The sequence below is a fragment of the Aotus nancymaae genome, unplaced genomic scaffold (genome assembly GCF_030222135.1).
Source record: "Aotus nancymaae isolate 86718 unplaced genomic scaffold, 86718_ANA_hifiasm-v0.15.2.pri h1tg000012l, whole genome shotgun sequence".
NCBI classification, from domain to species: Eukaryota; Metazoa; Chordata; class Mammalia; order Primates; family Aotidae; genus Aotus; species Aotus nancymaae.
Window position 1 is genome coordinate 976971 of NW_026988423.1, and position 14622 is coordinate 991592.

At 37.2% G+C, this 14622-nt stretch overlaps 1 protein-coding gene across 4 annotated transcripts in view; it reads left to right on the top strand.

Moving 5' to 3' along the window:
- Window positions 1-208: 208 nt before the first annotated feature.
- The window catches only part of CEP57 (centrosomal protein 57), a 46759-nt gene continuing 32345 nt past the window's right edge, over window positions 209-14622 (top strand). For all 4 annotated transcript variants that reach the window (XR_010342386.1, XM_012454812.3, XM_012454807.3 and 1 more), the window contains exons 1-2: window positions 209-452; window positions 9319-9475. Coding sequence is in view for 3 of the 4 variants with exons in the window: in XM_012454812.3 (XP_012310235.1) it covers window positions 408-452; window positions 9319-9475 (202 nt within the window). In the remaining variant the exon portion in view is untranslated. The remainder of the gene's footprint in view (window positions 453-9318; window positions 9476-14622) is intronic.

Sequence of the window (14622 nt, forward strand, 5' to 3'; positions counted from 1 at the left end):
TCGGTTGCCACTGGCGACAACACTACTCACCCACGCTTGTTACTGGAGGAGGCCCGCCCCTCCATAGAATCCCCGCAGAGCCGGCCAGTAGCCCGCAGCGTTGTCGGCCCCCAGCGGGCTCCGCTGCGCGCTACCTTGTGACGTCACCGGGGAAAAGGCGGAATCTCTCCTACTACCGGAAGACGTCTGCTGTTTTGATTGGCTAGGGAAGACGTCCGTTAGGACGTGTTGCCCGTTCTGTGTGCTCTGTGAGCGAAGGCGTCTCTGAGGGTGTGTGCGGCAGAGGTTTCCAAAACCAGCACCGGCACCCTTGCCCTTTTCCATCAGGAGTTTAGCTTAGGGTCGCCCCTGGTGGGCTGCTCCCGAGTCTTGAAGAAGACCACGAGAACCCCTGGGCAGGCTGAAAGATGGCGGCGGCGTCGGTCTCTGCGGCTTCTGGTTCTCAGTTCTCGGTAAGAAGGAGTTGGCGCGAGTGGGCCCCACGTCGGCCCTAAGCGCCTTTTTGAGTTTCCTCACGTTTTAGGGCGCTGTCAGTCCAGCTTCTGACCCCATTCGGGAGGACGGCGGGGGCGCCTAGATTGCCCCGTGCTCCCCAAGTTTCCATTCTCTGTTCCTCTGTCGAGGCTGCACCCTCTGGCTTCCAGTGAAACGGGGCTGGCTCATGTCTGTTCCCTCATTCACCTTTCGGCGTAGCAGCTTTGGTTGCCTAACATCCCCAAGGCTTGGCTGGGACAACTGCCCAGTCCCTGGCTTGCGAAATGGTAGTTATTTGGTCACGTGGCTTCAGCAGCCCCTCTAGGAAACTGGCCAGATCAGGTAGGCGCGCCGATGTGTTTAAGAGACAGCTACTGAGTAGTGGTCCGCCGTCTCTGGAGCGCTTATTAGCCATTGCTTACGCTGTTTCCTATGCCTGCAGTGCCTCCACTCTCATCCTCTCATTAACGTCGTTGTGTGATCCTCGTAGCCGGAGCTCGCTCTTCCCACCACCCAGAATTACTAGGACAAATGTGGAGATGCGGTTTTGGAGAGGCGACAGGGGAATTGAATTTAAATAGTAGTTTTGCCTCCTGAAAGGTCACTAGCCAGTTTAGTCACTGGCATTTGTCATATTGGAGTGTCTAACGCTTAGGTTTTTAAAAACCGCGGCGTAAGAAAGAGGAAGTAAATGTGACAAAGCCAAAGTTGGAGCCCTTGCCTGGGCTGAGGGTCTAAATGAATAGAGTAGAAACCCTGCTTTGAAGGCGCAAAACACTGAAGAGCAACTGCACGTAATTAGGTGATTACTGCGCCATACGGTAGTACTAAAGTAATCTAGAGGGGAGTGATTAGCAGTGCTTGGGTAGGTTAGAGGTTTCCTAGAAGGGAAGATGAAGCTAAATGCGTGTCGAAGGAATTGTAATTGCCAAGAGGAGAGGAAGGAGAAAAAGACACTGCAGGAATTTTGGAGTATGTTCCAGGACAGTAGGTCCTTTCAGGAAACTTGAGATCATTTGGAATGAGCAGGAGTAATACGGAGGTAGAGTTGGTTGAGATGAATTGGAAACAGGGAAAAAAGTGGAAAAAAAAAGGGATGGTGAGGGAAGGAACTGATAGAATATCAGGACAAAGATATTTTGTAGAATCTAAAGGGGAAAGAGTGGGGAACGCTAAGAAAGCCTTGCCACCTTGGAGAAGTCAGTTTCAGCTTTCAGAGACTTGTTAGAATTTGTAATAATGGGACCAGAAGTATTACAGTGTTTGAGCAGAATGGGAATTAGAAGTTTGCAGAGAGGTCTGGAGAAGTTAAGGAGAAGTAATGAAAGCAACAATTGAAGGTTATTCAGGATTAGATCAGTAAAAGAAAAAAGTAAGATAAACTATGAGAAGTGTCAGCAGGTGGAAGAGGGATGAGATTTTATAGGACATGTGATTAAACTTGGGAAAACAGGGCTTTTTACTGCTCTCAAAAGTTAAGCACTTGGAGACTGAATAAGGAATACTCATAAATGTTGAATTGAGTCTGGGCGCCGTGGCTCATGTCTGTAATACCAGCTACTAGGGAGGCTAAGGCGGGAGGATCACTTGAGCCCAGGGAGTTTGAGGCTGCAGTGAGCTATGATAGTGCCACTGCTCTCCAGCCTGGGTGACAGAGTGACCCTGTCTCTATAAGACAAAATATTAAATAAATGTTTAATCGAGCTGCATTATGCCACGGCCTCCTAACTGAGCATTGGCACTGGGATATAGTCAGCTCTTAGTACTTACTGTAGCATTGACAGAAATCCCCAAAACTGTTTAGTAGGAAAGCAAATACATTTTTTGTGCTAAGCTCAGCTTTAATTGCATTCTAAGTATCAGGGGTACACTAAGAATATCTGGGATCCTCTACAAATCCAAGTATAACAACCATAAGTCAATCTGCTACATCAAAATGTCTCAAAACAAAAATGACTAACTTTAGTTGTTTTCTTAGTGCATAATAAAAGGTTCTGCTTAGATGTCCCGTCAGAAATAAGGCTGCCATTTCCAACAGCATTGGAAAAGCACTTAGCTTAACAAACAGCTGATCTTAACATAAGGCAGCATTAAAAAAAAAAAGAAAGGAAAACTTGTTAAAACTGTACCATGAACTGAGAAGGCAACTTATATTCAGATTTCAGGGTTGTGAAAATTAACAACTGTTATATTCAACTGTTTTTGACATTGATAAACCCATAAGGAGCTAGTTATAAGTACATCGAGATGCTTTATAGGCAAGGATTTTTTAACAAGTAGATTCATAAATAACCATCTTTAGGAAGTAGGGACTGTGTAAATCTCAAATGAATGACGTGGAAGTAGGGCAATAGGTTTCAGTTAGGTCTAGGTAACATTGAGTGATTGCTCTTGAGTTGATAAACTCGACTCATGGAAAAGGCAGGAAAGCTACGATTATTGGGCATAATGAAATTAATTCCATATAGAAGTATGGGCAGCAAAGTGTTGAAACACACAAGAGTGTCTTTCATGTCAGCCTTGTAATGTTTTCACAACCCTGGTGAAAACGCCCTGTCACTTTGGACTTAATGAGCTAATCTCTTCATTTGTCTCTCTGACTTTCTGGTTAGGTCCTTCAACCAAGCTGTACAGTAGCTCCATATTAATTTCCCTTAAAAATGTTTTATGGCTGTCTTATACATTTTATAATATTAAATATAAGATTTACTTTTTGAGAATAATAAAGTAAATACCTCAATGTTCCTTTTTGTGTTTTCTTCTTTTTCCTACCCACACCCACCCACTACATATTTTTTTTTTTTTTTGAGACAGTCTCGTTCTGTCGCACAGGCTGGAGTGCAGTGGCGTGATCTCCACCTCCCGGGTTTAAGTGATTCTTCTGCCTCAGTCTCCTGAGTAGCTGGGATTACAGGCACGTGCCACCATGCCTGGCTAATTTTTGTATATTTAGTAGAGACGGGGTTTCACCCTGTTGTCAGGCTGGTCTTGAACTCCTGACCTTGTGATCCGGCCGCCTTAGCCTCCCAAAGTGCTGGAATTACAGGCGTGAGCCACCATGCCCGGCCCCCACTACACATTTTAAGATTATAATATATGGTATTTATATAGGACTATCTGGTAGGCATAGTCCTTAAAGGCACTTTAAGCACTTATCATACATTAACTCATTTAATCCTCACAATAACCTTCTGAGATTGGCATTAATATTTCCTTTTTCTTATGAGCAAAACAAGGCAGAGAGAGGTTGAGTCGAAGTTGTCTAGCTAGTAAAAGACAGTATCTTGATGGGCTTTGGAGTTAATGGGTTTTGTTGTTTATTTTTTTGCCAGATACTGTAAACAATCTTGTTCTCATTCTTAATATGCTGTACATGGCAAATGTTTCTCTAGAGTGCAGTTCTCAAAGTATGGTCTCACAATCCTTGGAAATCTCCAAGACCCTCTCAGTCTATGAGATCCTTCTGTAATGACCATGTTTGTGGTAGACTAGATTTTCTTTAATACATCAAGCAAAATAATATATCCAACAGAGCAAATATAGAACTAGATAAGAGAATCCAGCATCCTTATTTTAAGCCAAACATTGAAGAAATTGGCAGAAATGTAAAATAGCGCCATTCTTTTCACTAAATTTTTTTAGAGTATAAAAGGGTCCTGAGGAAAAAAGTTTGCAAGGGGCAACTGTAGAGCAGTGTTTTTTTGTTTGTTTGTTTTTTTTTCCAAACCATAGGCTGGACTCTGGATTACAACTCAGCAGTGGGTCATGGTATATGTACTGTGGATCAATCCATATCATTTTCAAGAAAGGAGAGAGAGAAAACAGTTGAGCATATACAGCTGAATGAATTATCCGGTTCACAGAGTATGTGCGTCTTCAGCTTTACTCGGTCATACTAAATTGTTGTTACCAAGTGATTATACCAGCAGTCCTCTTTATTCTATGTCTTCTTAAATGGATGGTATTGTCCCACTTGTAAGTTTTTGCTGTGTCTGTGAAATGGTATCCTTTTTCTAATTTGTGCTCCTCTAATCATTGGTGAAGATGAACCTTGTTTTTTCCACACCTTTACTAGTCTTGTTTTTGTGTTTTCTTCTGTGAAATACTTGTTCATGTCTTTTGCCTGTTTTTCAATTGAGTTGCCTATTATTATTGATTTATAGGCTTTTTTTTTTAACATACTGTGATGTTAATTATCAGTCTGTTAAGACTTCTGGCTTGTCTTTGATACCTTTTGATTATTAGTTGTTGTTACTTTTGATGTAAAATGTGTTAGTCTTTTTATGGTTAGTGATTTCTGTTTAAGAAATTCTTTTCTCCAAGGCCTTGGTTGTACTCTGTATTTTTTCCCTATATATTTTAAAGTCGGAGCCTTTTATGTTCTTAATTTACTTGAAATTAATTTGTATGCTGTGAGATAGGGATTCAGTTTAATGGTTTTACATAAAATACATAATTGTCCCCACACTACTTGTTGGAAGCTCATCCTTTCCCCAGTGATTTCCAATATATCCATTTTCGTATGTGTATGGGTGTGTTAGCCGACTGTTTGTTTCTTTGTTGTATTTGTCTCTCCTACTTAGATACCCACTGTCTTAGTGATTCTCCTAAGAATCACTCCGGGGTGGGAGGGTCAGTCACCTTCCTTGTTGCTCAAGATAAATATTAGCTATTAATCAGTCCTTTGCTTTTCTTCAGCAGAAATTCTAGAACCTGCTATTGGAATTTTGATTGATATTTTATTGAATTTCTAGCTTAATTTGGGTATAACTGATATGTTTAGGATATTGACCCTTCTGTCTGAATGTTATGTTACTCCATTTATTTAGAATTTTAACATTTTTCAGTATGTGTATACTTTCATGTCTTGTATATTGTTTGTTCATTTTATTTCTAGTTTTTAATTGTGTGATATATATTTTCATAAGTTGCATTTTCTAATATATAAAATTACTGATTCTTATATATATCTATTTTATTCAGCAATCTTAATTCTCATAATTGAGAATTTTTTTTTCTGTTTAGATGGTCATAATCTAAAATTGAGATTCTTCCTTTTCAATCTTAATATCTTATTCTTAGTGTGCAGACTAGGAAATGAAGTACAGTGTTGACTAGAATTGATGTAGATATCTTTGTCTTGTTCCTTATTTTAAAAGGAATATTTCAAAGTTTTGCACTATTAAGTATGTTGGCCATGTTTTTTTGTAAAACTTCGTATTATCATAAGGAAATAGTTTTTCTTTTTTTTTTTTTTAATAATGGCTGGATGTTGAATTTTATTGAATGCTTTTTTACATTTGTTGATCATATTGATTTTTACTTTGGGTTTAACTGATATGTTTAGGATATTGAAACTATGAAATATGAAACTTTGTTTAGTTTCAAATATGAAACTTGGAAACTATTGCATTGATTGCACTGCTCGGAGCTCTACATCACATTCTTCCGTCACTAGACCTTGACTTCTCCGATTTTATTTCATTCCACTTGTGTACACAAACTCTTTTTTCCACTAAACTAATGTATTCATTAACATGGAAACAATTGCTTTTCATACCCATTTCTAGTTTGCCTATCAGAATACATATCAATCTATAAGACCCAGTATCGATTTCAACACTAATAAAGAGCTTCATTTACCACACTGATATGAAGCAATGTTCTGTTGAATGCATCTGAATTTAATTTATGCTTAGTCTCTATTACATCCAGTTTAGCAGTTCCCACCTACTCTTTTGTATTTGAATTTAATCTACCTAATACCTTGCAGCCATGTTGCATGTTCCGCTTGTATAGACAGCAAATTATATGCATTTTTAAATTACGCTTCATACTTCACACAGTGTCATAAAAAGATGTTAAATAAATATTTGAATTATGTGTTCCTAAATGAGATACTTGCCCTAACAACTAAAGGCTGCAGGAAAGATAGTGATCAGGTTAAACGTTTTTTCCTTTAATCCTGAGAGTTTCTCCTACAATCATATTTTGGTTGGAATAATTTTTACTGAGTGCTTAGAGTCATGGAAAGAGTAGTGAATTGGGAGTTAGACTTGGGCTCCTTTGTACACAGCCTTCCTATGATATTTGTGCTATTTGTTAAACATAAAGAAACCTAAAAGCTTTTGGTGATCTCTTAAGGCATTATAGTAACTTGGTTGAAAATAACAATATTTTATAAATAATATTCAGTTTCCTGTTTTGGGGAGGAAATGTATAATTAATATTCATCAGATTTATTGAGTAGAATAAAGTTCGTTTGTTAGAACTTAGTTTCTCCTGCAAAAATCCTACACCAACTGGGTATCCTACAATTATTTAAATTCTGACTCTACCCAGATAAAGAAAGCTCAGACACCCATACATTAAGGGGCTCAATTTCACACGACTGCCCACCCCCAAGTCAGTCAAAGTCCTGAGTGTTCCCAGAGCATCTGCATTTTTGCCAAGCTAACTAAAAATTAAGGGATTTCTGCAACTTTCTAAGAACAGTTTACAGTACTTAGGAAAGACTATACTTAAGCAATTTCAATTTTATAAAGGACACAACTCAGAAACAGCCAGATGGAGGAGGAGACATAGGGCAAGGTGTGAAAGGGTTTCTATACCCTCTGTGGGGCAGCACCTTTCCAGCATATCAGTATGTTCAACAATTCAGAAGCAGCTCCCAAAAACTCATTATTCAAGAGTGTTTATTGAGATTTCATTACATATATACATAATTGAGTAAATTATCCACTGGTCATTGGGCTCAATCTCAGCTTCTTACCTCCTCTGAGGTCAGGGTGTAGGACTGGAATTTGTAACTCTTCCTTCCTCCCCCTCACCCCACCTCGCCAGGCAGAGTGTCACTGTCCCCTTGGCTGTAGTGCAGTGGTGCAGTCTCGCTCCACCACCTGGGTTCAAGCGATTCTCCTGCCTTGGCTTCCTGAGTAGCTGGGATTACAGGGCACACCACCACACTCACCCGATTTTTTTGTATTTTAGGTAGAGATAGAGTTTCACCGTGTTGGCCAGGCTGGTCTCGAACTGCAGACCAACCTCAAGTGATCCGTCCACCTCACACTCACAGGGTGCTGGGATTACAGGCAAGAGCCACCACTCCTGGATGAAATTTGTAGCTCATTATAATCTAGTGGTTGTTTTCTCTGGCAGCCACCTCCCAGAAGATACCTTCAAACCTGAAGCTATCCTAGGGGCCCTACCTTGAGTCCCCTCATCAGCCTAACAAGGACACCCCTATCACTTAAGAAATTCTAGGAGTTTTTGAATCTGTATCTGAAACCAAGGACAAAAGATAAAATACATTTTTTGTTACACTGCAGGACATACAGATAATAAAACATGTATACGTCATGACGGGTGATATAAAATAGTGAGTAAAGGGCAAGTGCACTAACATACAAAATGTAGAACAGAGGTAGTTCCGTTTTGAAGCTAGTTTATTATTCAGCTAATCACATAGTTAATGTTATTCCTGACTGGGCAGAGGATGGTCAGCAAGTCACTTGATATTTTTGAATGTTAGATAGGATTCTGGTGGGTTGTAAATAACCAATGAAGACCTGAGGTTCTCTGTGACATATTTAAATTAAGCTATGCAGTAATTCAGGATGCTTTGCAAGACCTTTGACCATATTATAAAGAATTGAAAACTCATCCTATTTTCCAGTTACCTCTAAAACCAGATGCCAATTTGTCATTAAGTTTGGAAAATGACAAATATTAGTCTTTGTTGTATATGAACACACTATAGTAGACTTAACACTTATTTGAGCACCACTTTTAAGACTTGTCTCTACTCTGCTAAGCTTTTTGTCTCCACTTTTGATTTTCATAGCCATAGTGTGTTTTATATTTACATAAATAGAAAATGTTTTACATTTGCTTTTTTAAATAAATGAAGTTTGCGTAATTTTTAACGTGGAAGTAAAAGCTTTAATTTTTACTAAGATTTAAATACAGTGCAGGTATTTTGATAGCCTTTGTTTAAGGAGATTGTTTTGTGCTCTTGTACTTTAATGAACACAGATTATTCTGGTACTTTATAAATAGACGTCTTCAGAGGTAAGAATTGAAAAACATAGTTTGCTGTGGCCTTTTGAGGAAGGAAAGTGGATGCTGAAAATTTTGAACAGCTGGCAGTTACTGTCTTCCACCTTAGCCCTCAGCTTAGATACTTCCCCCGGTCTTGAAACTCTGCAGTTAGCATTCCCTAGGTTGAAATTACTATGTGGAATCCTAAATTTAACAGAATCTCATTCATGACAGAATGGTGTACTGTGGAAATAAAGTTTTGTATTTGAGTGTTTGATGGGCCTTAGTGTTTTCTAATTATTTTCTTTTTTCTTAATTAAATGTAAATTATTTGAGGCAAGGGCAGTGCCTTATTTTCTTTCTGGAGTTTTGAATACTATAAATATTCAAGTAGTATTTTGTTGATGGGGAATAGAGTAATCAGTCATTTGTAGCAGTTTCTGGTCCTGTAAAATTATGTACTTATTTTTCTGAATGTATATTTCACAGTACATGTTTTTAACTACCGCATTTACGTTCATTGTATCATTTAAGTATCTCTGCACAGCATTTGTATTCAAGTTGTGTGAACATTATTTCCTTTCTATAGTGTCTGCCTTATGGCCATATTTAGACTAATATGAAACACTTTAAAAGTTGTATTTCTTTGAAATAAATAATGGTTGAACTCTGTTGTTTATAGTCAGTGGATTTTTTTCTGTTGTCTGTATGGACAGTCTAGTTCTCAGTCATAAATATTTGTGGTTTAAATCTGCTATTTGTGGTTCACACTTTTGAAAGGTAATTTGTGTCTTTATTTTTCAGAATATCTCAGCTGAACCATCAAGGGCTAATGGAAGTATGGTTCGGCATTCTTCATCTCCATATGTTGTGTATCCATCGGATAAGCCTTTCCTCAATAGTGATCTACGTCGCTCCCCAAGTAAGCCTACACTTGCCTATCCAGAAAGCAACAGCAGAGGTAATCGAGCCTAACAAAATCGATGTCACTTGTGTTTACTTGCTGCTTTAAAATTCTTAATTTTGTCCTGTATTATTTTGCAATTAAAGGAAAATGTATTTCCCCTTTACTTTCAGTTTTTAGCCCCCACAAAATATTATACTCTTCTTATATTCCTTATATTGACTGTTAAACATCATCATCCACCAAATTACTGATGCTAAAATACTTTTAGTCATCAATGACTGCTCTGTCATCTCCACTATTAGTCTGGAATAAAGATCTTTTTTTTGCTTCTGAAATATACCAAAAACCTACTGGTTCTTTTGCCTTTTTGTGTTCTCATTGCTTTGGTTTAGGCTTTCATCATCTGTAGCCCGGATATTCATAATACATTCCTCATTAATCTTGCCCATTTTTTCCTTCTCATCCCCAGTTAACAGCATTTCTGTTATTTGTCATTATCCATCATCTCTTCCACAGAATTAAAGTTTTAGCATCTCTTCATGGCTTACATAATAAATTACTAATTTTTCATAACCTAGACCCCATCTGCCTCACCAACTTCATCCCTAACATGTCTTCTGTTTTTACCTTTCCCATCCTTTTTTTCTGGCTACTTTGAAATACATTTGTTCTGGAACCTGCCATCTGTATTAATTTTCTTGTTGCCTTAACAAATTGCTATGAACTTAGCTTTCAATACCACATATTTGTCATCTCAGTTTTTTATGGGTCAGAAATCTGTTTAGGCTCATCTGGGTCCTCTGTTTAGACCATTACAAGACTGAAATCAAGGTGTTGTCTGGGGTTCTGTTCCTTACTAGAGGCTCCAGGGAAGATCTGCTTCCAAGCTCATTAAGATTCTTAGCGAAATTCAGTTCCTTGTCATTGCAGGACTGAGATTCTGTTGCCTTGCATACTCTTACTTGGGGACAGTCTTTGCTCCTGGAAACTGTCCTTGTTCCTTCATTTTCCTATGGTCTTCTACAATAACAGTAGGTAGAGTCTCTTTGTGTTTCAAATCTCTGACTTTTGCTGTTATATTTCTCTAGCCACAGCTGGAGAAAATTTTCTGGTCATGTTATCAGATTGGGCCCACTCAGATAATGAAAAGATGGTTCTTATATTGAATTTGTTAATCTTTTAGATGTTTCTTCATCTGTATTTTTAAAAATATATGTACCTTATACTTTGTATGTGTGAAGTTTAAATGAAATGTCTTTGCTTTATTTGGGATGCTACAGCATTTCCTTTTTTAAAAAGTTGTGTTTAATCACTAATATTGCAACAATTATATGTGTTAATGATTCTCCAGGTAAAAGAAATGTTGTATTTTTGGCATCATATGCTAAACAGGCAGTTGTAAATTAGTTGAGGAAAGTTTTTGTTTCAACTGGGATATGTATTGTAAGTATCCTAAAAATCTCAGAATGAAACTGTTTTGTAAACTGAACTGATTGCACAGTAAAATACCAAGTAGGTGACGATATCCAAATACCAGTTTAAATCCTAACCTATAATGGGTGCTGACAAGTGTTTGTTGAAATAACTGTAACTAAATAGTGTGATGTCTTTTAAGAATTTCAGTACTCTATAATCACTAACCTAGAAGCCTCTTAATTATAGGATACTGTGTCTCAATGATAATGAAAATTTTAATTTAATGATTAAAGCAATTGATAATGTTCTATATATCGGAGTATAGCAAGTTGGCAATTTAAGAAAATTAAGTTGCATGACATTCAAGCAATATAGATTTAAAAAGCGAAAAATAATAATAAAATAACTGAAGCCCACAGTAGAGCAAAAATCAGTTTCAGTAAGTTTCTTATTAAAAAATAAGCACAAAGCAAAATAGCCATTTAACAAAGTTCTAACAGAAACACAAAATCTAAGAATTAGGTATTAATCCTTCTGCTAGATACAATGTTGTATCTAGTTCTGATCTTTACACTCATGAAATTTTTAAAAAGTTCAAAAAATGACAAATTACTATCAATAAGAAAAATTAAGAAGGCAGATACATTCACAGAGTCAAAATTTTTAGTACAGCATGTTACTAATACAGCTAAATTCTGTCTGAGTGCAACATCGGTGGTCTTAAGAAATAAAAGAGAAGTGGGAGAAGAGGAGATGGAGAGGAGAAAGAAACAAGATAAAAAGTAACCTTCAAGACAGTAAATAAACTTTTATGTCTTTAGAACATAGTGGTGTGAACTGTTTAAGCAGTGTCCCAGGATGGTCATTACAATCTAACAATGTCCCAGGATAGTCATTACAATCCACTATCCTTTTATAGTGTGTGTTTTAATCCAACAATACTTACTTTCCAAATGGGAAGGGAAGACAGAAGTCACCATCCCCTTTTCACCCAGAAAAAAAGTAAAGACTTTGAGATATGAACAAATACCAAGAGGGTTCTGAAAAGACATTTGCGGGGTACCGGGATAAGTGCGTGTTGGGGAGGTTAGAGGAGAGGAAAACCTCTCAGGAAGAACGAAATAATAGATAATCTGAGCTTTAAAGAATGAGTACTGTTCTATAAGAAGAAAATTTCAGTAAGAGTACAGCATGTGAAAGGTTTATAAACCTGATAGATTTTTATTGCTTCAACAAGGACAGTTGTGGCTTAGTTTTTTCTTGCTGGGAATTTATGACAATGCCTAAAGTGAAGAATACAGTGCCAAAAATTATAGTTTAATAATTACTACCTTGATTTGAGCTAAAATTAGGAATTTTACCCAACAATGCTTTTGCATCATCACTGGCAAACTTCAACACAAGGAAAAAGCAAAGTCTTACTATTAATAGTATTATAAAAGTAGTGGTGACCTCACAGACCCTGGGAAAGGCCTCATGAGCCCTGCCCTCAATGTGCCTATGCCCCACATTTTGAGAACCACTCTAATTAAGGATATGAGTATGCCCAGAATAGTATTTTGTTCATGTAACTACTTTTTTTCCAGATATGAGAAAAATGTAGATAGCAGCATCTGTTCCAGAATCTAGATGATAGCTCCTTGAGGGTAAAGACTGTCTTCATTATCATTATATTATCTCCTTCACCTTGCAGAGTGCTTCACACATCGTATGTGGTCTGTATGTTTGTTGGATTGAGGTTTACATCAGAAGTAACTCTAAATTGAAGCAGCAAGACCGAACAGGAGACTAATATAAGATTTATGCATATTTTGTTGTGGGAAGGAGGAAGATAGAGAAATCTTTGAGTCTGAGATTTCTAGTGTAGATGATTAGTGGTATGATTAAGACAGATCACAGAAAAAAGCATACTTAGGAATTGATGATATAATTTTGGCTGTATCAAATTTGAGATGCCTATAAGTTAGATGGAGATGAATAATAAGCAAGTGAAAAGTCTGAAGTGTAATAGAGAATGCTGCACTGATGAACTCAGGCATCATCAAGGATACAGTAGTGGATGAAGCCCATGAATATAGAGGGGTTTCTCCAGAAAAAGAAAGCAGAGAGAGAAAAGAGCTTTGGAAAATACCACCATTTAAACAGTAAACTAAAAAGTAGAGAAAGTCAGAAAGGTGGAGAACTACCAAGACATCAATATTGGAGATACCAAAGATGCATACTATGGATCTGGGTTTTCCCCCCTCTTAATCTACGACTAACCTGTGTTTATGTTAATGGCAGAAACGTCCCAAGCAATAAATAGACCTAGGTGGACTTGAAGGACATTAGAGACTCGAACATGGCTGGTACTTTGTCCATCTTTTTTTTTTTTTTTTCCCGGCTTGTAACTAACTTCATTTTTTCTAGCTACAGACCAGCTTTTTCTGCCTAGCAGGAAACATTATTAACAGTTTTTTATTTTAAGTTGAACCAGATCTGGATTTGATGTTTTGGACAAAAGTCCCAAGAAGACAAGCATTGTCTAGGCCTCAGTGTTGTCCCTTGTGGATCAATTAGCCAGATTTGTCAAAGGGTAATAAAGTGGTAGGTATAGCCATGTTGAGGTAAGGGGAAACTCCAAGAAAAAGAGGTAGATAAGTCAGGCAAACAGTTCCAGAGATATATGCTATACTTCATATAGCAAAATATAAGAAAAATTCAAGGAAACAAAATTAGGAAATATATAATGAAAAATGTGAGATGTATCAGGTATGACAAATGTGGTTATGTCACCTCAAAAGCCAATAAATGCTTTTTAAGTAAAACCTGAAATAAAATGAAACATAAAAAATAAATAGCTGACAAAGATACTTCCTACCATACAAATAAAAAGGATGGAAAACAGCAGTACTGTCAAACAGAACAGACAAATAGCAGCTTCATGTAATAGTAAATAAAAGCAAATAATGCCTAGTTTAAAAGTGAGAAGGAAAAACACCTAAGTACAGAAATAAAACAAGTTTCAAGCTAGGACAGTAAGGATGGAACTAAGGGTGAAAACTTTAGGGACAGTATTAGGAGTCTTGGCATTAGGTATAAGCCTTAAGTGTTGGGGTACAGTCGCAGAGATTATGAAATTTTAAATGTGGGTAGGGACTGGAGAACAAAGTGCTAGGCCCTCATGAGGCAACTTCTGGAATACTTCTTTGAAAAGCTGGGCATGATGAGAGTTGTTGAAGCAGAACTGGAACACTGCAGCCCGTGGTCTTGGGAAGAGACTGTGGATTAAAAAAAAAAGTCACTTCTGACAAGTCAATCCAACCCAATTTTATGTGCTCATTGAGGTGCATACGTGAAGACTTGAATACATAATGAGAGCTATTACAACGTTAGTGAAAATGCTTAATATTATAAATTGCATTTAAAGTGTGCTCATACGTAAATATATGACATAGTGAATAAAGGGAAATCTTACATATGAAAGCATTTTTAAGATCTAAAGGATTTCAATAAAGTGTTTATAATTACTACACCTAGATGGTAAGATTATGGGTGTAATTTTTTTTTCCTTTTCAATCATGTTTTCTAAATTATCCTCTGCACTTATTCAATAATTTTTTGAAAAAGAAAACAATAAAACATTACACATTTAAATAGGGATATATAAGCCATTCAAGAATACATAAGAGGAAAGCTCACACCCCACCTTGGGTCTTTTTGTTAACCTAGCATTTCCCTATGATACTACAGTTGCTGACATAAAGAACAAAAATGAAATGTTCCAGCCAGTTTCAATAATAAAT